Source organism: Eleutherodactylus coqui, chromosome 9 (genome assembly GCF_035609145.1).
Source record: "Eleutherodactylus coqui strain aEleCoq1 chromosome 9, aEleCoq1.hap1, whole genome shotgun sequence".
NCBI lineage: Eukaryota > Metazoa > Chordata > Amphibia > Anura > Eleutherodactylidae > Eleutherodactylus > Eleutherodactylus coqui.
The window spans coordinates 141,408,881-141,432,907 of NC_089845.1; the positions used below are offsets into that span (position 1 = coordinate 141,408,881).

The 24,027-nt window shown below is 42.6% G+C and overlaps 1 protein-coding gene across 2 annotated transcripts in view; it reads right to left on the bottom strand.

Annotated features, from left to right (window-relative positions):
* The window catches only part of TRPA1 (transient receptor potential cation channel subfamily A member 1), a 104,846-nt gene that overhangs the window by 64,805 nt on the left and 16,014 nt on the right, over positions 1–24,027 (bottom strand). Inside the window, exons 4-12 of one of the 2 annotated variants that reach the window (XM_066578576.1) lie at positions 23,487–23,594; positions 22,620–22,728; positions 22,391–22,536; positions 20,202–20,338; positions 14,149–14,197; positions 8,396–8,495; positions 6,078–6,178; positions 3,790–3,959; positions 1,466–1,630 (exon numbers count right to left, since the gene is read on the bottom strand). In XM_066578576.1, the coding sequence (XP_066434673.1) occupies positions 1,466–1,630; positions 3,790–3,959; positions 6,078–6,178; positions 8,396–8,495; positions 14,149–14,197; positions 20,202–20,338; positions 22,391–22,536; positions 22,620–22,728; positions 23,487–23,594 (1,085 nt within the window). Of the gene's footprint in view, positions 1–1,465; positions 1,631–3,789; positions 3,960–6,077; positions 6,179–8,395; positions 8,496–14,148; positions 14,198–20,201; positions 20,339–22,387; positions 22,537–22,619; positions 22,729–23,486; positions 23,595–24,027 lie in introns of both variants that reach the window. The other variant, XM_066578575.1, reaches the window with a different exon arrangement.

The window sequence follows — 24,027 nt, forward strand, 5'->3', positions numbered from 1 at the left end:
TCTAATGGGTGACGCTGATGACATCTACTTGGATCATTTTCACAGGATCATTTAAAGTGTCAATATAATTTTTTTTTAAATGCATGTTTTTGTATTTTTATTATTTCTCTTTTGTTGTTTGACCCTATAAAGAGGTCCTTTTACTGTAGTGGTTTTAGTTAATAAAACCTATGTTTGTGGAATATACCTATTGGCAGAGATTAGAGTTGAGCGAAAATACTCTGCAAGCTTGATGCTCATTCGAGTATTAGCGTACTCGATGGTGCTCGTTACTCGAACGAGCATCAAGCAGTGTTCAACCCTGCCCCAGTTTTTGGCTGCCCTCGGCTGTGACATGACTGTTTTGGCCCCTCCCTGCCGCGAGGCAGCGCACGTCATTGGCAATTTTTTTGGAGAGAGAGAGAGAAAGAGAGAGAGGGAGAGGAAGAGGAAGAGGAAGAGAACCTAGAGAGAAAAAAAAAAGCTCGGCACCCGGCGTCCCACATACAAAAATGCTCAAGTCTCCCATTGTAATCAATGGGGTCCATTACTCGAGTAGAGCTCTTGAATATTACGAGCTCGACTCGAATAACGCAGACCCGAGCATTTGGGTGCTCGCTCATCTCTAGCGGAGATTTCTTTAAGGCGCTTCCACCAGAAGCGCAGTGTGGGATTTTTTTTTCTTTGTCATCCGTCATTATGACAGATTAAAAGTTTGGATTACTGGGAGTTTGAGTGCCAAAGACGTTCACGGATCATTGGAAAAGGGGCAGAACTTCTCACCTGAGACAGAAGGGGCCTGGATTAGCTATTGAAAGAAGCCTGATAGCCATCCTCCTTAATAAATGTCACCAACACAAAGAGCCGGGAAAAAGCACTCTCCTGTGTTGAAACTAATGCAAAAGCAGAGATGCAGGGATCGGTGCTGACAGCAGGACGGCGGAGTTGCTTTTATGATAAAAAGTTTGGGCAGGCAACCATAACTTTTTATTACCAGGGAAAACTCCATTCTGTTAGACACTGTTTTTAAGAAATGTACTTAGAACAACCAGAAATTCTCATTGTGGTCCTGCATGTAAAAGGCACAATCACACTTTTGCTTTTCCCTACAAAGATCAGTGACATAAGAAGCACAACATGAAAATGCAATAAAACTATGAGTTATGAATGACACTGTTTGTAGCTGTACTATAGTGGCTATTGTACAATATGAGGCATGAACATACGGTAACTTTCCAGGCAGCCTAATATATTAGGGGCTAAGCATTCTGTTAATCTTCCCAGTGAGAATACGGAAGGGCCAGATTAATGTTATTTCAAGTCACTCCATACAAAATACTGGTAGTATATTTCTAGCACCATGCTAAGGGGATACTGCTGAAGTATATCACCTAACAAGGCCACAGGACACTATAAGTAAACTTGCCAAAGTGATTCAGATTTGGCCCATTTACATATCTGGAGGATATAAAGTGTATGTTCATACCTTAAAAGAAGAGCCCCTTTCCTGAGCAAAAGGAAGACTATTCTGTCATGTCCATTTTGTGCAGCCAAATGCAGGGGTGTCATTCCTTTTGCATCAGCATCATTGAGAAGCGTAGAGTCTGGGACGAATCGTAAGAGCCGCTCACATGTGTTGTAACGACCATAGCTGTGTTAAGAAGAAGAAATGTGAGTTCCTGAATACAAAGAGTCCAATGACTACAAATGTTATACATAAATGTATGGATAAATCTATTTATTTATTATGCCCTGTGTGAATCCAGTTTTAAAATGTCTATTCGGCAGTTTTCAAAACTTCTAAGATTTCTCTAAACTAGCATGTGTTTAATTTGGAACTTTATTGTATTTATTGTGCATACAAGAGATGAGTATCCCTGTAACCACATTGCCTCACTTATCTTGCATAATAATCTCTATAATATAGCCCAGAGCTATATTTATAATTTAGCTGATTGTTAGTGGAAACAGTCAACAAGCTTGTTGCCAGATCAGATAAGATCCAATAATAGAGTAAGAATGTTACCTTTGTCTCTATTGGATTACGATACAGAGCTTGAAGAAAAGAGTAAGCTGCCTGGAAAAGACTGCCATAAGATTCCAGATTTGTAGATTGGAAAGTTGCAAACGCAGAATATCTTATGGCTAAATTTAAAGGGTAACTAAACTTTTTATACATTTCTGAAATGTCACATTGAGATGTCAGAAGTTTTGATCGGTGGGGGCCAGGTGCTGAGGCCCTTACTGATCGCTAGAACAAATGGGGAAAAGTGCTCAGGTGAATCATAGAAAGAATCATCAATGGTAGAGTTGGAAGGGACCTCCAGGGTCATCGGGTCCAACCCCTGCTCAGTGCAGGATTCACTAAATCATCCCAGACAGATATTTGTCCAGCCTGTTTGAACTCTTCCATTGGACGAGAACTCACCACCTCCCGTGGTAACCTGTTCCACTCATTGATCACCCTCACTGTCTAATATCTAATCTGTGTCTCCTCCCTTTCAGTTTCATCCCATTGCTTCTAGTCTTTCCTTGTGCAGATGAGAATAGGGCTGACCCCCCTGCACTGTGACAGCCCTTCAGATATTTGTAGACAGCTATTAAGTCTCCTCTCAGCCTTCTTTTTTGCAAGCTAAACATTCCCAGATCCTTTAACTGTCCCTCATAGGACATGATTTGCAGACCGCTCACTATCTTGGTAACTCTTCTCTGAACTTGCCCCAGTTTGTCTATGTCTTTTTTAAATTGAGGTGCGCAGAACTAGACACAGTATTCCAGAATGCTGTGTCCATTTGGCTGTTATCGCAGGGGTCTGTAGACTCCATAAACTTTCCATGGAGCCTGTACACTGCTCAGAGCAGTCACAAACGCAGCTGAACGGACACAGCGCTCAGCCGGGTGCCAAGGTAAAGTCCTTGTCTTTAAGTTCGAGCAGCAGAGCCATCCGCATCCAGCAGAGAGGCTCTGCTGTAAGGCTCTAGTTAGTTATAATAGCCAGTGAGACTTTGTGCTGGATGTGGATGCCCAGCAGACGGAGCACGGGGATCTATCTGCTGCTTAGGGCTTAAACAGGCACATTCGCAAATACACTCGTGCAACGGAGTGTCTTTATGCACGAAAACCCTGAAAGATTGGATCTGCTTTCTCTTTTCGTACATGTACAAAAACTACATGCCAAAAAGATAGGGCACGTCCTATGTTTTCTCACGCGTGGTAATGTAGCACGAGAATCCCGCTAATCAAAGTAAAACCATTAAAATCAATGATTTTGTTTTGTCATATTTTGGGGCTTTAAAAAGGACGACTGCAAAACATAAGGAAATCACCCCCATGTTTAAGACCTCAGATATACAGATAGAGTGAGCAGGGGTGGTGTACAGTATGTGCTGCGGAAGCCCAGAAAGGAGAAGGACTCTGCTAGTCAACTACATGGCAAAGTTCCAGCTTATAGTAAGTACTAAATTATATGATTTTTCATTTATAACTGATAAATAAAATAAAAATAAATAAATCTTGTTATTTGTATAATGCCAACTTATTCTGCAGCGCTTTCAGGTAATTTATTTATTACCGCTCCAACCAAGACAGGTACTCATTTTACCGACCTCAGAAGGATGGAAGGCCGAGTCAACCTTAAGCCAGCTACCTGAACCATACGGGGATTGAACTCACAACCTTCAGGTTGTGAGCGTCAGCTTAGGACTGCATTCTGCTGCTGTTACACTTTTGGCCACACGAGGCTCTGACAATACACTTCAATACTATTACAGCCAATAAAAGTCTACTACAATACAACAGTATATAACTTACAAAGCAGCAAAATGCAGAGCTGATCTTTTATTCTTGCTCTTGGAATACAGCGACATATTAAGTCCAAGGAGATTGTTCACAGAATTTGGGACACCATGGCGGCAGGCATAATGTAGAGGAGTGCAGCCGTCCGCATCTTCATCAACAACAATATGCTTGATGTCCTCCCTCTACCATAAAAATAGTTTAAAAATATGCAGTTAATGTAAAGAGTGCATACTATCTGAGACATGAAGACATTTACTTCTATATAAATGTATCCAAGATGTGAACTGGATTACTTTCTAGATGGAGAAACTTGTTTGACATCGGTGAGATGTATCTTAGGTCACTTCCACATGGCAGTATTCCGATCAGTAATCTGAATCACTATTTGTAAATCAAAATTAGAAATGGAACCTAGAGAGAGAAATCTAATGGAAGGATTTGCACCTCTTGAGATTTTTTGGACCCACTCTTGGCTTTAGCTTTGAAAAACTGATGCAGAATACTGACCAATATATTGCCTTGCGAGAGTAGCCTTTGAGAGTGAGTTGTATGATGCCAACAAAGGCATACACAGGGGGATAAAACACATCTTCTGCAATGACAATACTCTACTTACTTCACTTAAACATGCAAGTATATTGATGTAAACTCTTTAAACTAATTAATTTCAGGACCAGTGTTGGTTTTAAACAAAGTGTGGCCCTAAGCAAAATTAAAAGGAATGATCTTCTGTAGAGATGAGCGAGCACGCTCGGATAAAGCAGTTACTCGAGCGAGCATCACTCTTCGAGTAACTGCTTACTGGTCTGAGCAGGTTTGGGGGGGCAGCGGGGGTTTGCGACGGGCGGTGAGGGGAGAGAGATCTCACACTCTCCCCCAGCTACCCCCTGTCGCTCACCCCCCCCCCCCCCCCCCCCGAGCCTGCTCGGACTAGTAAGCGGTTACTCGAGAAGAGTGATGCTCGCTCGAGTAACTGCTTTATCTGAGCGTGCTTGCTCATTTCTAATCTTCAGCACTTCCGTTTGACTTGTTATAGTCTTACAAGTTCAAAAATGGCACGAGCCCCAAGACATATGTTCTAACAGACTACTCAACATGGCTCTCCTTTCATAAGACTACTTCCTATGCCTTCTTTTTTCTCCCACAGGTTGTTCCCTTCTTCCAAACAGACTGTTCCCTACTGCTATATCACACTAGCTTCCAGACCATCCATTGCAGGAAGCTGAACACTGATAGTTCAGCTTCCTGTTTCCTCTACGCACTATTCATAGAGATGAGTGCAGAAAGGTGATAAAGAGGACTGTGCAGCTCTAACTGCATAATATGATTGGGCAGAGTGTGCTCTGCCCAATTATTAAGGAGCAGTAGAGTATTAGGTTGCATGGCGGTGTTGCTGAGCAGCTTAAAGGGAACAGTTGGAGCAATTGACAAGTTTTCCCTCCTCTCCTAATGTTTGCACTGCTAAGAACCCCTGTGTTTCTGTTATGAAGTTAATATGTTTTAAATGGTACAGCTCTGGCCTCTTGTAGCTACTATTAGAGGTGGACTGCTGAAAACTAGTGATGAGCGAACTTTTGAAAAGCTTTTGGAAAACGTTTGGCTGAGTTTGAGTTAGTTCAAACCAAGCAGAAGTTCATCAAAACGGCTAAAACTGGTGTATAACCCTGTCTAACAGGCATAAAAACCCTGTGTAAGACTCTGAGAGTATCATACAAGGTTTTTATAACTCTTAGTTTAAATATCAGTGTTCAGGATTAGTGCTGAGTGGAGCAAACCGAATGAGTAGAAACCTGTTTCGAGTAGAACTTTGCTAAAGGCTTGGGTTCATATCAAACAGAACTTATAGCACAGTTTGACCACAAACGGGGTTCTACTACTTTGGTTCTCTCAACATTACTGAAGACAGATTTCTATAGCTCCACTTGACCTTAATGATGAGCTTGTCTTCATTAGGCTACAATACTCTGACTTTAGGATTTTATCCTGTAACTCTACAGATCTATAATGGAAAGCAGGGGATGTAAAACCCTGAAATAGGAACATACAGCAAAGATTTACAAAGATTAAATAAAGTGTTATGGATTTGGTGTTAGGCTTTCATGTGCCCAATAGGAATATTGTGACTAGTCTCTACAGTATATAAGGACATCAATGGCTAAAGCAGACTAACAATTTATTTGGTTAAACAGGTAGTCAAAATGACCTCCAGGTAATTCTATGACACAACCTATAAAACCTATTGATACTTGAAATACAAGCATACCTGTAACTATGTAACATTCACAATATACAAGCTATACCTGTAAAATTTCTTGTCTGATGTTTTTTAGACCTCCTGGTTGCAATACTGTCAGATGAAGAAAATTCCTTCCATAATTATCTGTCAGCTTTATATCAGCTCCTAAAAAAGGACATATGTATCAATGCAAATCACAAAACACTATACTTCAATGTTCAGTTTTATTGACGAACAAGAGCATTGTGAGTCATATTTCCACCAGTTAAGAAGTATATACTTCTATTGGTTATATTATACGGTAGTTTCTATTACCATTATTTAAAGCCATGTTCTACCAACCAGTAGCTTGGGACCCACATATTGCTCTTGGGCTTCCTACTGTGGCCCCCCCGATGGTGACAGCTGTAAATATTATTGTGCCTTAGTAGCTTCAGACATACCATTGTGTTATTGATTATTATAAATGGGAAGAAGGAACAATAGCTCTGCATCTATTGGAAGGCAGCATTCCTGCAACTCAATGTCAGACTTTTTAAACAAGCCTTATAGCAATGATTGGAAATTGTAAGCCAAAGCCAGAATCCATACACAGACAGCTGTTTCAGGGCGATTGCCTCTCATAAGTGTGCAGTAGGTTTCCGGCTTGGCTACTGAGAGGCCTATAGACATGGGTCAGAAAAAGTATCATGTCTCCTTAAGGAGAGTGCCTAGAAGGTGCGTGAGAAGACTTATAAGGTCATCTATGTGTAGTGGCCCAGTACATGCTTTCCTGGCCTCTTCCATAATGTCATACATATAATGTCTTGTCTTGATGCACTGTGCAAACTGTCTTGTCATTCTGTTATGTTTATTGAACAGCTGCAGTGCATGATGGGTTAATGTCTGCAAAATATGAGCTGTCTTCCTGTGAATGTATCAATTCTATCCTGTCACATGGTATGAGAGAAGGTATAAATGTAAGTGCTTGAGAGAGGGAAAGTGTTGAAAGTCCATCTTCTAGAGCTGCTAGAAAGCACAGAGGCACTTGGGGGCACCTTCAGCCCTCATGTGTTGAAGATGGAAGAAGATGAGAGGTTTTCCCGGAATGTGTGTCTGCAGTACAAACAGAAAGTGAGCCCCAAAAAGTGAGAGTGAGCAGAGCGCAAGTTCAGTCAGTCAGGGCCTAGTGCAGAGGTACTCAATTGCCTGTGTTCACACTCAAGCATCTTAAAGTCTGAGTCTCGCTGAGTGGAGGTACTTGTCAGCTAGAGAGTTTGTGAAGTGACCCTACCCCCTTCCTCCTCTGGAGTGTTCTCCATCCAGAAGCAGTAGCTGACAGATAACGTAGACTGCAGGACCCGTATCATCCCGAGTTTCCTTCTTGACCTCAAATCTCTTGTTTTGTCGGCACTAGTATATCTGTTAAATTTATGCCTTGTACTACCAAAGTGGAGTTTTCAGTAAAGTTATTTCCAAGCCATGACTGTTCCCGGGGACCTGAGGTTCTTAAATTGTCTGTGGCTTCTTTATTTTCCTCACCGATGGTCATGCCAGGGGGTATTGGAACAGTGGCGTCACACATGACAAATCCCACTACACCTGTTACCCTGTATGCCTGGGGTGTCTGGAAGAGGCCCAGCGCTGCCCTGACCTCCAGGACGGAGACTGGTAAGTGCCACCGTGACAAGTCAGCATTTTACCCTCCCAACTCCTCAGTGTATGCCATGTGTCCTGGGTCACCCTAAGGGATGCTGCATATGCTCTTCTGAGGATCATGGATGGCCTTATATGTCTTCTCACACACCTTCTAGCTGCTCTCCTCAAGGAGAAATGATACCCTTTCTGACCCATTGACTATTTTGGCACAGCAGTCAAAACCATATCACCAAAAATCACCATTAATGCCAGTCTTGTTCCCTTTTAATACCCAGTACAGTTCAGTACCACTGTTCATACTATATGTGGAAGAGGTTGAGAGCCTGAGAAGGTTGGGGACTTCATACAACCAATCAATATTATGACAAACTCGTCTCATTGGCCTTGATATATTGCTAGGTTTTCCATCACTCAGGGAAATAAATCCAGTTTGCTTTCATAGTCTTGTATCTAAATATCCTTGCCAAGGTAGAACAGCTTGTTCGGGCTGACTCTGACAGCCAGCGCCCAAGGCACATGCTCAGCTACATCCCTGTAAACCTCAATACCAAAAATTCACACCAAAGTCTAATCGTTTTGGCTAAAAATCAAAAAGGGTCAAAATAAGCATTAGTCAGCTTTTAGAGGCTTGCCGGGTTTTATCTCAGCCTTAACCTGCATAGAAAATCCCAGCAGTAGTTTAAAATCAAAATCCTCAGCTTTAGTTTAATGTTGCCAGATGAATATTAAATGTTTGTATTGTACCTTTTTCAAGAAGTAAATTTACAACCTTCCAAGAAGAACATGAAGTAGCCAATAAAAGAGGCGTGCGTAATTCTTTATCCACACTGTCAATATTTGCTCCCTGTAAAGAAAAGAACAATGTGAGTACAAAGCGGAAGAAACAAGAGCTAAAACAGATAAGACGGGTAATAATTGGACAGATAGTCAGCGGAAAGGGTCACCGGTGGTCACTAATTGACTGATGGTTGCATATCGCCCCACCAGAGTTATGAATATTTTCATAGCCAACCAACAAAGAATGAAAGCCAGTAAACCAATGAATCATAACACAAGGCCCATTTAATAGCTGACGAGATACAAGGAGCACACAAGTCAATGTGTGATGAGGTCTCCACTCAGTCCCATAATGAAGCTTAATGCATGAATTGGAAACATTGTGACTTCATCTATAAGTGCTTTTTTTTATTTAAACATTTTATTACTCATTAGGTCAGCATTAATTGAAAACGATACAAATACAGGACTTATTTGGGGTTTGCTAAAAACAATTTTGCAATCACTCCTAAAAAAAATTACAAAATTTGCTGCAAAAGCAGCAAAAAAACTTTTACAAGGGTTCCTTCAGACAACCATATTTGCATGTGCATGCGCAGAGAATTAGAGATGAGCGAATATACTCGTTTCGAGTAATTACTCGATCGAGCACCGCGATTTTCGAGTACTTCCGTACTCGGGTGAGAAGATTCGGGGTCGCCGGGGGGGGGGGGGGGGAGGCGTGGCGGAGCGGGGGGGTAGCAGCGGGGAACAGGGGGGAGCTCTCTCTCTCTCCCCCCCCCCACTCCCCGCTGCAACCCCCCACTCACCCATGGCGCCCCCCGAATCTTTTCACCCGAGTACGGAAGTACTCGAAAATCGCGGTGCTCGGGCGAAAAAGGGGCGTGGCCGAGTAGGTTCGCTCATCTCTAAATAGAACCAATTGATTTCAGTGAGTTCAGTCTCATTTCTGTACTTTTGTGTGAAAAAAAAACAACCCAGCTCTATTTTCCTGCATATTTGAGCACCAAGGGCCCCAAAGAAGTCTATGGGTGGTGCACAAATATGCGTGTAACATGCAAAAAAAACCCCTCATCTAGACCTTATTAGGACAAATAGCCTTTTATATCACAGCGGGGTGGTGTCGTGCATGCATGTGAATACTTCCTGCATGCACAACAGTACAGTACTATGTGCATGTGCAAAACTACCTTGTTCACAGTGCAAACATGCTGCAATGAGGCATGCACAATTGTGCATTGGGTCGCCTGAAGCCGCCCTGAATATACTCTAATAAAACCTTAAATCCATTCAGTGTATTGAGAAAACTTACAATGTTTGTAATGATGGACACAATAGAGGCAAGTTATCACCAGGGCATGACGTTAATAAACTTTGACTATACCTTGAGTTGTGGAGTCACTTTGAACGCCGTGAGATTGTGACAAATTTTGTGAATTGTTTTAGGAAGTCACATGTCATAAAAGTCTCTATGAACTTCACTCCGCTCAAGTCCCCCCTCCCTTTTCTAGACACTTTTTAAAAGTGGTGTAAGAATAATATCTGTACTTTTTGGGGCAAATCAACAATATATTTGTCTAAATTGATTAGTTAAAAAAAAAATGTAATTTATGCCAGAATTCTGGGAATCACCGGTAAAAAAATGTGCCCCAATAACTTTTCACAGGGGTAAAGCTTTAATTCATACTGTTCTAAAAGTCACGGTGGGTTCTGGGTGCAAAGATGATGACTGAGAATGACTGGCACCAGAAGGACTTATTATGCTAGATACACACTAGCATAGAAAAAAAACGTGTCCATGTTTCACCCACAAACAATTGACATGTTTCTATCCCTGTGCAGTTCCGTGTGACATCCATATGGCATCTGACTGCTCTCCAGTTTTTTCTATCCCCATTAACTTGAATGGGTAAGTCTCATCCTCAATAATCTCATCGCTATAGTGCGTGCCATGAGATTTTTCTACGTATCATTAATGAAGTGTGTTTTACCATATTGAGTAATATGGGACCGTGTGCTGTCTGAGTGTAGTCTGTTTTTTAATCGGACAGCACTAAGACACTAGTGTGCCAGAGGCCTAAGTTAAATATTTGATTTGAGTAATCCAGAGTATATACTCTCAACATTAATCCCTTCCCATGCCATAATAGGACATTGCCTGGGACTACATAGTTCATGTGAACTACCTTACTATTACTGTGCGGTGATGGCACAGGCTCAGGATTACACAGTTGACACCCTGCTCTAACAAACAGGATCGGAGATAACTACACCCCTTCGAGGCCACTCTCAATGCTGATGTAACGGGGTATAAGGTGTTTGCTGTATTTTTTGGTATAAATGTTTATATTTCTCCGTTTTACTGTTTGCAACTGTTTATTTAAGATTTTGTGTCCCCAGGTGGCAGCTCCGTGATTGATGGATGATGCAGTGCGGAAATGGAGAAGAAGGACCAGAGTATTGCTACTCTATGCAGAAAAATATAAAAGGAGGACAGTTGGCTGAGCAGAAGGGAGTGTATGAGAATTCTGCTCCCGCGGGCTGCTATTCTGAGAAGGGCCAGGATTCACGAGCTGCATTCTCTAGGCCAGAATGCTTCACAAGGGGGAAGTTGGCTGCCAAGTATCTGTTCCCACTTAGGCACCATCCAGTAGTCAAGACTGGTACCGGGTGAACATCAACCACAAGAGTATAGTTGCAAAACATTAAAGTTTATAGTTCCTGCTAAATATATGGCGACCATCTCTAAATGCCAGGATACAAGACTGCGGCTGCCAGTTCTCAGTAACGGTGTGGCCCCTAGCTAAGTCTACGTCTAGCTCAATGATCCTCATGGTGACAATGAACTGACCCTAGTCTTCTCAGCACTGCATCTAGCTCCTGCTCACTGTCTGTACTCAGACCAGTGACAGAGGAAGAAGTCTCCAAATTGCTCTTCTCTGCTCGCTCCACCACCTGCGCTAGTGACCTCCTCCCCTCACACCTCCTCCGATCCCTATCCCCAGTGGTCATCTCCCATCTCACCACTATGTTCAACCTCTCTCTGACCTCTGGCATCTTTCCCTCAAATATGCCATCATATCTCCACTGCTAAAGAAGCAGACTCTGGACTCGACTGATGCTGCCAACTACCAACCCATCTCAAACCTCCCCTTCATCTCCAAACTACTAGAACGCCTGGTTTACTCCCGCCTTGTAAGCTATCTATCAGAGCACTCTCTCCTAGTCCTTGTACAGTCTGGTTTCCGACCTCAGCACTCAACAGAAACTGCCCTTACAAGGGTATCCAATCACCTACTGACAGCCAAATCGAGGGGCGATTATTCCCTACTGATCCTCCTCGACCTCTCTGCAGCATTTGACACTGTTGACCACAAATTCCTCCTCAGTTTGCTTCGCTCCATCGGCCTGATGGACACTGCTCTCTCCTGATTCTCCTCCTACGTATCAGACCCCTCTTTCAGCGTCTCCTTTGCTGGCTCTACCTCCCCTCCTCTTCCCCTTGCTGTTGGGGTCCCCCAGGGCTCGGTCCTCGGCCCCCTCCTTTTCTCTATCTACACAGCCCCTGTTGGACAAACCATTAGGAGATTTGGCCTCTAATACCACCTGTATGCTGATGACACCCAGCTATACACCTCTTCCCATAACATCTCTGCACCTTTCCTCCAAAACATCACCGACTGTCTGTTCGCTGTCACTAACACTATGTCCTCTCTCTACCTAAAACTAAACCTCTCTAAAACTGACTTACTGGTATTTCCACCCTCCACTAACCGACCTCATCCTGACATCTCCATCTCAGTGTGTGGCGCCACCATAACTCCTAGACAACATGCCCGCTGCCTTGGGGTCATTTTCGACTCTGATCTCTCTTTTACCCCCTACATCCAATCTCTCACCTAAACATGTCAGCTGCACCTCAAGAACATCGCAAGAATCCGCTCTTTTCTCAGGGTGGACACGCTAAAAACGCTTACTGTTGCCCTCATCCACTTTCGACTCGATTACTGCAACTCATTGCTGATTGGCCTCCCCTGAACCAGACTCTACCCCCTCCAATCCACCCTGAATGCGGCAGCCAGGCTCATCTTCCTGTCCAGTCGCTACTCGGACGCCTCTGCCCTGTGCCAGTCACTGCACTGGCTGCCTGTTAAATACAGAATTCAATTTAAACTCGCTACCTTCATCCACAAAGCCCTCCACAGTGCAGCGCCCCCCTATATTGCCTCCCTCATCTCAATCCATCACCCAGCCCGGGCTCTCCGCTCTGCTAACGAAACCAGACTGTGCGCCCCTTTAATTTGAACTTCTCATTCCCGCCTCCAAGACTTCTCCAGAGCAGCACCGGTCCTCTGGAACGCGCTACCAAAGGCTACCCGGGCAATCCAGGACTCGCAGAACTTCAGGCGTGCTCTAAAAACGCACCTCTTCAGGGAGGCATACCGAATTCCCTAAACAAACCCCTCTGTACTCCGCCTGATAACATGCTCCCTGAACTATTGACTGCAATCCCTGCTAGCCATCATAAACCGCTCCTGCAGTCACACCGTTTCTGCCGTCACACGGCCAAATGTCTGACCATTGTCTATGTGTATAGAATCCCTCACTGTCCACCTCGCCATACCGTGCACACCACCAGCCTCTTTACCTTCTGTATCTCCAAATTACTTGCAGTATGTAAGCTTGTTGGAGCAGAACCTTCACCCCCATTCTTTCCATCAACTGATTACTATGTAACCGTGGTTCTGTAATGTTTGTATTTTTTGTCTTTCTGTATCCCCCCCGTCTATGTAAGCGCTGCAGAATATGTTGGCGCTATACAAATAAAGTTTATTATTATTATCTTCAGCCCTGCTGGAGATGCTCCTGACTGGGGGCCCTCTTCAATTACTGTGGCATCTAAGTGGTTAACAAAGGGAGGGGGCTAGTTTTACAACAGAGCTAGACTTAGGTAAAGTTTTGGCCCAGGCATAACTAAAACAGGAACTTTAAATGGGGCGTGGATAAATCTGGCAGCCTAAAGTTACTGGATTTGCTCATTTGAAAGCCCCATGCAACCTATTACCTATTGGGACCCCCTGAAACGTGCGTCGGAACGCAGGGATTTCCAGATCCTCAGTCATGTGGGAACACTTTACTATAGGCATGACATTGAGATTGGTTGCGCCTATTGTAGGTTTATATAAGCATGATTTTCTTTGGGAACTTCTCATATATGTGTGACCCAAGGTGATGGATTTCCCCTGTATTGATGCTGCATTTCCTTAATGTTCTGTTTTTTAAATGCTTTTATTATATTTGTAATTCTCAATACACAATTTTTGAATGATACATTTCGGCGGTCCTGTCTTGGACATTTATTTTTGGGTCTACTATTACCCATTAGGTTTCATTCGATGGGCTTTGAGAACAACCAATCAAGCAACTCTCTTTCCACGGTAAAACAGAAATGTTGGACCTGGTGTTAGGCAATATAATGATGGGTGTGATATCCGGAATTTAAAAAGTTGTTTAGAAACAGGATTTTAATTTCCTCCCCATGTGATTTAGAAATACCTAGTGTCCTACTGATTTTATTATCAGCTGTAACTCCACTTACTAGCTAAAATCAATATCGATTAAATGCTTAAGTTATGGTAGCATATTGACAAAGTTAATCATTGTCTCAGTTATCACACAACATTTCAATTGTTTAAACAGTTAATGAAAAACGTAGTTACCATTGATATTAAATATTCAGCGAGCTCCACGTGATCAAACAGGCACGATCTGTGGGGTAAAAATGACGGTAATTCAAAGTAAATGCAAGGACTACAGTAATAAGAATTAATAAGATTTAAAGGAAGTCTGTCACATCGAAATAGTAGCCTAAACAAATCTTACAAATGGGGTGGGACAGCAGACAAATCTAAGAATATCTTTTTTTTTTCAATGTCCAATTCCCCAAAATCCACTTTTTGCAGTGCACTCACAGTATGCTAATTAGTTGTGAACAGTCTGATGGGTGGTTGATTTGCTGGATAGGTCTGGGCTCTAACCCCTCCATTGTCACTAACCACAAACTTTTTCTAAACATTGGCATCTCTAGCCTTCAAGGAGGCTGGAGATGTCAAAGCCTTAGCAAAGGGCTGTTGCATACATCTGGCCATATAATCGGTGGAACTGCTTCAAACGATTAAGCTGGACATAATCCTGGCTGGTTTCACATCACTGCTAACGGGTTCTGGCTTCTTTGGGAAGCAGGATATGGGAATACCATGACGGCACCGAATGGACCCCATTGACTGTAATGGAGTCCGTTCACTTTTACTTCTGGTATCTTGTGCCAGATCTTTGCCAAAAACTCCAGCGGAGATGTGAAACCACCCTTACCATCCTCTGGAAACAGCTGCACTCCAACAGTGTTTCTCAACTTCAGTTCTCGAGTACCAACTACAGGTTATCATTTAAGAATATCCAAGAGACAGAATATCGAGGACACATCCTAAATCTATTGCCAGCATGCAAAATACTAAGGAAATCCTGAAAACATGGTATGCTGGGGGCACTTAGTGACTGGAGAGGACAAACATTGGTCGACAATTGAGGCTTTACTGTATCTGCTGGTGTTTGTACACAGCAATAACAGGCAGGAACAAGTGAGTCACTTCCAGTAATACATTGCTATATAATCCTCAGTGGCAAATATTATTTATGATCCAGTGATAAATCATATCCGTGAGCAGGTAAATGCTACTAATCCATAAAATACCAGATGGTTATGATAACCCACGCCTCAATGATAAATAAGAGAATACCATATTTCAAATAACATTACAGCATATGTGCTGTTGAAGCCGCAGTACTTAACCCTTAAACATCTATATGCCCTTTTACAGCGGCCATAATAGGGCCTTATCCTGATGCATGTGTCTTTCTAGGCCTCATGCCCACGAACGTTGCGGAATACGCCTGCGGATTTACGCCGTGGGAGTACCACGTTTAAAAATGTGATAGTGCCTGCGAGTGATGGCGGAATTCTGTGGTCTCCATTAATATGCTATATTAATGGAGACCTCCCGCAGTGTAAATCCGTGGCAAATAGAACATGCTGTGATTTATTTCCTGCTGCGGTAATCTGCAAGTGAGCATTGACAGGCAGAAAGCTATTAGGCTCAATAGAACCTAATAGCTGCAGAATTTATGAGCGGATTTCCGCTGCGGAAAAATCACTGTAGAAATCCGTCCATGGGCATTCAGCCTTATTGTGCTGCATTATAGGACTGGCATGCATCACCTGCGCTAGGGGAAGCGAAGATTCAGCGGTCTCATGACAGTTGGAAAATAAAAAAGGATTTTGTATGTCAAAATCCCGGACTTTGGACACACGAACAAAAAAGATAAAATCTAACCCCAATCATATGGTGGGAAAAGTAATGTATGAGCCGCCTTAAGAAAGGTGTTTGTGCCGAACGTATCGGATTTAACAGACCCCAATTTTTTATCCCTTTGCCCAATTGTATATATCCTAGGGCTGGAGAGATAGAGTGTAGGTCGGCTCACTATAAGTAATGTTCCCCAATTCAATTAGATTGCTGCAGCTATTCAATAAGCAGGAAAATTATGTAGGGCTCCACAAATTAGAGCAGGTGCATCGTTCCCACTATTGCTAAATGCTGCCAGTTTAGTCAAAAAAGCCGAAAAGTGTGTATGAGTATTGAGAGAAACCACACTTAATGCGGCTAGTTATAGAGAATCAAATGTATAGCTGACAACTAATAATAGCTAGAGCTCAAAAATATTTCTCCTGAGCAATGGCAATAGAAAAGCCAACATACAGCACACCAAGCTGCAAAGTAAGATCTTAAAGAGGTTCAACGCGTTTCCGCTACGGATAGTGTAGCCTCATCAGGAACCACAAAAATTGTATTATCAAATAAGTCAGCTTCAGATCAGCTGGTAAATCCCCGAAAATCGTGTGAATAACCTCAAAGCATGAGGGAGATAGACGATCCTAACACTAAGTAATAGGTCAGCTTCAGAACAGCCGGTAAATCCCCGAGGTAGGGAGATTAACCTCAAAGCATGAGGGAGATAGACGATCCTATCACTAGGTACACCCAAATAAACCCAGTTTCCCCCAGAAAAATAAATAAAGTTTGCAGGAACAAAATAAAAAAATGGCAGAATCCAAATAGTAGATAAGGAAAATCTTTATTGTGTGACGCGTTTCGGCCAAGCTCAAGCATTTCTCAAAAATCTGATGCTTGAGAAAGGCCGGCGGCGCGGCCGAAACGCGTCACACAATAAAGATTTTCCTTATCTACTATTTGGATTCTGCCTGTTTTCCGGGACCCAGGGGTGCTTTTCAATAAGCACCCCTGAGAAGTAAGTGATATATATTGTATAACTGGGTGTTATAATACATCCCCACATTTTATTGTCTGCTACTTTTTTCAAACACTGGAGCGCTGGTATTTTTGTACTATATCTACCTGCTTAATTTGGAACCTGATACTACAGAGTTAAAAGTAGTCATAATAATAATTACTGTTAGGTCTGCTGAGCCGCCGCTCCATGTGTAATCATAAATGAGTGGACAATAAAACAGATGGTGAGCAGGAAGGTATAATCTATGCTCATCTCTAAACACATCTAAAGCATAAAGTTAATTAGGGACAGTAATACAAATTACATTCCGTCTTTAGATTGTAGATGTATCTGAGCAGGTTTCTCCTTAGTACTCTAAGCTTACTGCTTAATTATACCTGTAATTGTTTTCATCTTATTATACTGCATAGCACTAAGGAATACATGAAAGGGGTTGTCTTATATTTGAGCCACCAAATCTGCCGTTGGCGGGAAGCCATGGAATGCCCCGCAGTCGCGGCTATAGGGTAAATGTATGGTAGCAATGTTTGAGTCCACAGAGAGTCTGTTGTGTAATGCCGGCCGTGATCAGTAAATGGAGTTGACGTAAGCTCTATGGGACCGTGCCTTCAGTGCATGCGCCCTGTCATTTCTCACTGGGTGCCAATGAGTGCCTTTTTGCTGTTATGGCAGATGGTCCCTTAGGTGTCATCGGTTGGAATTCCCTCAGTGGACTCAGTGTATATTTTGGCCTTCCTCACAATCTAGTGACAGCATCTTCTCTGGGGTATGGACTGACAAGAAGATGTTTCTTCTTGCCAGCCAATTAACCTTGACGGAAGTGTATTTATTCTGAGTCCGCCTCTACAAGGGAGCTGGTTATTGTCTTACTTGATGAGTTTAATGAAGCAGCAAACGTCTGTCAGCTGAGTACCCGTGGATATTTATTCTGAGTGGAGTTTATTCACTTTTATCCAAATACTGTGTGTTATATATTGCTCTCTCCATCTGCATTGTACAGTTTCACTATCCTTCATCTAGGAACAGACTAGGCCCTCTAGGTTCCTGACATGAGGCCGCCCCTATCGGGGTGATCGTCATGCTTCTAGGCAGGGCCTGCTACACCAAAGTTGGTTAGGGATAGTGTTCTCATCCCTGTATTTTTGTTAGTGTTATCTACCCTATTTTGTCTTCCCCATATTTTGGTGATATAGTATATATCTATATATTGGTCCATTGAAGACATTAATTATATCTTAGACTGATGTGTTTGGGATGTCCATGAGAAGCTCCATACTTGCATTTTGCACTAATATAATAACTGCTCTCTACTCTGGCTCAAACAAAGGTCCTGAGTGGAGGTCCATCAGTATGAGGTTCATGGTCCTGAATTGGGCATATGAAGAAGGTTTATAATTATGATACTGTCCCTTTGAAACTGCATAATTAAATAATAGAGGTTTTTTTTTGTTTATCAACTTTACAAACATTTATTGACCAGTGGCTGAAGACAAGTGCACAGATTTCTTTTGCTTTTCCTTGTCTTTCTGATTGCAGATATAGGATTTAAGAATCTTTAATTCTGGTGATCTAAAGATGTGACAAATTTAGCACAGTGGTTCCCACTGAATGAAAGTTTGGTAGATAATTAGATATTTCTGCCTCATTATACCCCATCAATTAGTTGGCTTACTTTGCCCCTGTATTTTACACCCAAATTTCGGCTCAATTTTGGAGCACATTGTTTTATGGTAAGCTATGCCAGTTTCCACTAAGCAACCCCCTTTCCTGTTAAGTCATGTCCAATTGTTAAAGAGTTTTTTAATGAAAGGAAGTTATGCCCTACCTATAGTTATTCCCTATGAAAACTTGATTGTGAATAAGGGTCACAGACAAGTATTCAATTTTGGTTAGCAGTTTTCTAAAAGACAACTCAATTAAAATGATTTGCTTATCATACAAAAGTGAAATAATCTTCAGTCCAGCACACATCCAAACTGAGCTTTTAGCCAAGTTCTATCTGAAATGGGGTTCTATTGGTTTGGTTTGCTCAACACAAGTCCGAAACACTGGTGTATAACACTGTCTAAGAGCTACGAAAGAGTGTATACAGAGCTTTTATGGCTCTTAGGGCTTATTCAGATGACCGTATATTGGCCGGGTTTTCACGCCGGCCGATATACTGTGTCCCTCTCTGCAGGGGGAGGAGGCTGGAAGAGCCAAGAGCAGTGCACTGAGCTCCCGGCCCCTCTTCACCCCTATTTGAAATGAGAGGAGGTGGAGCTAAGTTCCGTAACTTAACTCCATCCCCGCCCGCCCCCTCCCATTGCAAATAGTGGTGAGGGGTGGAGAGGAGGCGGGAGCTCAGTGCACTCCTCCTCCTGCAGAGAGGGACACCGTTTATCGGCAGGAGTGAAAACCCGGCCAATATATGGTCGCCTGAAGCCGCCCTTAGACAGTGCTATACCCCAGATTTAGCTGAGCTTCCATTTTGGTTTGAACTAATTTGAACTAAACTTTTTACAAAAGTTTAGCAAACCAGCCAAACTGAGCTTTTCAGAAGTTCACTCATCAATATTCGTAATCTAAACATAAGGCCGCCTGCACACGGGCGGAAATCCCGCGGCGGGATTTCCCGCAGGATTTCCGCCACTGAAAGCCTGCATAGAAGTGCATTATAATACGCACTCCTATGCCGACGGCCGCGGTTTGGCCGCGCAAAATCTCGCGCGGCAAACAAACCGCGGCATGTCCTATTTCTGTGTGGGGCTCGCAGAGCCCTGCACAGAAACGTCCCTCCCCCGGCCACCGGCTCCGGTCTGCGAATGCGCCGGCTGCCCGGCAGCCGGCACATGAAAGAACTGGGGCTGCCGGGCGCGGGTGAGTATGTGCTCGTCCCTGCAGGCGCTCGGGTCGGGTCCCGTGGCGAGAATTCTCGCCGCTGGATCCGACCCGCTCGTCTGCAGGCGGCCTAAGTCAAATGTTCTAATGTTATATCCTTCATAATGACTGTAAGCACTACAGACATCAACTCCAAGTCAAATTTTAATCAAACTTTACATTAATAAGGTAAAATGACCCAAAGCTGAGGCCAACCAAAGCTGTCACCGTATGCACCCTGTAATCCAAGACTATATAAAATTATATATCAAAATGTCCGAAATAAAATGAGGAACCCACTCCTGTACTTTATTTTAGCATAAAAAAGCATCAAAAATAATTTTGGCAGCTGAGGAAAAAAAATAGGGTAGTAAAACCACCACATGGGTAGAATTGCTAAAAATGTCTGGTCCTTAAGGGGTTAAGAAACATTTGCAACAATTTATGTATTTATTTTATCAACAGAGAATTGGATTCTTTGTAATAATTAGGTTATTAGATACTTGTAGATCTGTACATTTTGTTTTTATATAAACTTCCTTACTTATGAAGTGGAGTTTCATTATTTCCATCTGGCAAATCCACGATCTTCTGGTCACCCTTGTATGATGAGACCATAAATCTCACAATCTCAGTTGCTCCTTGTGTAGCAGCAAAGTGAAGAGGGGTGGCATTATCAATCTGCGAAAGAAAGCTACTGGTTAATGATTCTTCTGAATAAGAAGACGGGTGACAACAGCTGCATCAAAGCTATTGTGATTTAGTCTAGATCTACACAGTGACTTTGGTCATTTGACATGAAAACCGCAGTATCCTACTGCAGCATAGCATCTAATGACTGAGTCACAACACAACCCATTAACAATGTGACCGTGATATAACAGTTTCAAAAAGTTCAAAACCATTTGATTTTTGATAGCAGGTTGCAAGTGGCATGCAACTTTGCTATTATAGACTGCAACACAAATCACAAACAACTGCAACTTGCCTGTGTTACATTCATGCAGGGCACAAGTATGGCACCCTTCATAGATGTCACCGACACGTCAGACCGAGGTCAATGTCCACAATGGACTGATTAAGATATAGATCGCCAATACTACAGGAAACACAAGATAGGGCAAATAACAGTAACAAAAAAAAGTGATGGGAACACTATCCCGAACCGACTTTGTTGTGGCAGACTCTGCTTAAAAGCAGAGTGATCGCCCCAATAGGGGTGACCCCATATCAGGAACCTAGGAGGCGAAGTCTATCTCTAGATGAAGAATAAAGAAGATGTTAATGCATAAAACACAGTATGTGGTAGAAATGAATAAGCCCCACATAGAATAAATAGCCACAGGTACTTAATGACAGGAGTTGGCTGCCTTACCAAAAACCTCAGGCAGGACAATAACCAGCACCCATGTAGAGGCGGGCACAGAATACATACCATTCCATTATGGCGGATTGGTCGGCTAGGGGAAACACCTCCCTGTTGACCAATTAGTCCATGCACTAGAGGAAATGTTGTAGTTATGACAAAGGGCACATTATGCACCGAGTCCACTGAGAGATTTACGACTGCAGTGATCGGAAGAAGGCACTCATTGGAGTCCAGTGCCAAATGATAGGGTGCATGTGTTGAAGACTAAAGTTTCTGTTTAGCCCTTGGCTTATGATGAAACTATGTTTAAACAGGACGCTTTAATTAGTGGTTAGCACTGCTGCCTGGCAGCACAGGGGTCCTTGGTTACAAGTTCAGGCAAGGCATTGTCTACATGGTATTTTTGTGTTGACTTTGTGCTTGCATGCTGTAGGGTTATTATAGGTTATCTGGTTTATGAGAATACCTAAGAAACTGATACATTCATGGGCTATGAAACTGATTCTACTGTGTAAGATATGGAAATTGGATTCGAGTGTTTGGCCACAGTTTGTTAGGGCAGATTTGGGACATATTTTCATTGCAAAGCTATTAACGAAAATACAGATGTGAGATTCTCTTCTTTTGCAATGCAGATTTTTAGCTAAATCAATAGCAAAAATTTATATTATGGCCGCCTGCACAAGGGCGGATTTGCATTGCAGAACTCCAGATTCCACAGCAAAAGCCGCTCCATAGCATGCTATGGAAAAACATGATTCCCTCTACATGAGCGGAAATCGATTGTGGAGGAGAAATCGCAGCATGCTGCGATTCTGTGCGGCTGCTGTGGGGATGGCTTACATTCAAGTTAATGGAAGCTGTCTGCCTTGCGACCCTTCTACAATCATCATGGCAGAAAGGTCACGGGATCTGGAGACGGTGCAGCATAATCTACACTACATGTGTGCCAGCCGGCACATCCGGAGCACGGATTAGAAAACACCGGACAGGCACGCTGGGGTCACCGGATGGGCACAGAGTTGGATCCCGCATGGGGGATCCAACCCAGCAGTGTGCACGCAGCCTATGTATGAACATAACCAATAGCATTATACTAGAAGTTAGCTAGTGGGCGCTATTGCATCAAGGATGTTAAAAATGTATCATTGAGGGTTAGCTGGCAGGAAGAAATCACAGGACCAAATCATTTCAGGGTCTATTGCTTAAAAGATGTATGTATGTATGTATATCCAAATACAAAGAGCCCTTTATGACATCGGCGCCTCTTTTGTATCCCTTTACAGCCATTCCTATTAGTCCTAATTTTCACTTAATTTTCATCTAATTTGTAATAAATCACACCATGGTAAAATAGCAACTACCTGCTTAAAGTCAACTCTGGCTCCATATCCTATGCACGCTTTCACAACTTCCAGCCGCCCGTTTTGTACGGCCACGTGGAGCGGGCTGCTTTTTTCATTGTCTGTGAAATTGATGTGATCTTCCATACTAAATCCCAATGCTTCACCTGAAAGATAAATTCTTCAAAGGTAAACACATGGCACCTGATCGATGAAACGTTATTAGTAAGATGGGTAATACTAGTGATACCTTTCTTTAGAACCAAGTCCATGCACTTTAAAGACCCTGCAAAGGCAGTCATGTGTATCGGATAGCATCCTATCTTGTTCCGTTTGCACAGCTTCACGTCACGATCAAACTTTAGGACAAAAACAAGATCTTAAGGATATAACAATGCAAAAATAACTTTACGTCTACAACTTCTATCAGGGTAGAATGACAGGAGTTGTCTTTATCAAATAATCCTTTTATAGGGCATATGGTGTCAACCCAGGAGTCCCCATGGATGTTCTTGTGATTCACTGTCCTCAGTGGTGAGAACACTTGATTCTAGCTATTGTTCACCTTATTGCAGCTCGGGGGAATTGCTCTGAATCATTTATGAGTGTTATGTGATTGTAAATATGAATGTGTATTGTCACACATTTAGTATTGCTCTGGGATCGATGCTACACGAATACAATCTATCATCTTTCACACTTTCATCTATATGAACAAATCAATTTATTGACGCTATACACAGGGTGATTCAAAAAGAATAGTGCCAAAGTTAAGCTGAGTTCTTATGCGAATTAACATACTGCAGCAAGAATGAGATGAAGGGACAGAACTTTTTAAGTAACTTACACATAGTCAATGTAAGTAAAATTGGTGACACTAGGCAACCTAAAACAATGCATCTCCACTGCAATGATGTGCGCAGAACTGGACTACCAACTTGACCCCTACAGGCACCAGCACATCCATATTGAGCATCTCTAAAGTGCATTAAAAACTTGAAGAGTTCTTGTAACTTTTCATGTCATTTTGGCTGTTCTATGTCAATTCATGCTTTACTTCTGCACCCTTCCTATTGAATCATCCTGTATATCACTACAATAGGATCTATATACCTACCAGCATTAGTAAGGCTTCTGCATTATCCTTATAGCATGCCTGCATAATCGGTGTATTCCCAAGATCACCTTCCAGATTAAGGTCGGTAGTACTATTATCAAGTAATGTCTGCAAAAGAGCATAAGAAAATATTCTTTTATAAGTTCAACTTCAAAAACTTTTATAATGATTATGAATAGATAAAGCTCTGAATTATCAATAGATAAAGCCTTATGCTGGCATCTTTCCATTCAGAACAGCAGCACCGACCAAGTGCCATACAAAGTACAGGACCAAGTGATAAGCGATGGACACTGGGGGTTTCTATTAAAAGCGTTGTATCAAGATTGATTTTTATTGCCTATCCACTGGATAGGTGATAAAGTTCTGATTGGTTTGGGTCTCACCGCTGAGACCACCACCAATCCCGAGAATGTGAGTGTCTTCTTCCCCTCTTCTTCTCGCTGCAGATTTGCTATACCTGCAGTGACATGGAGATTGAATGGAGTGGTGGTCGGACATGCACGGTGCAGCTCCATTCACTTCAGTAGAACTGATAGAG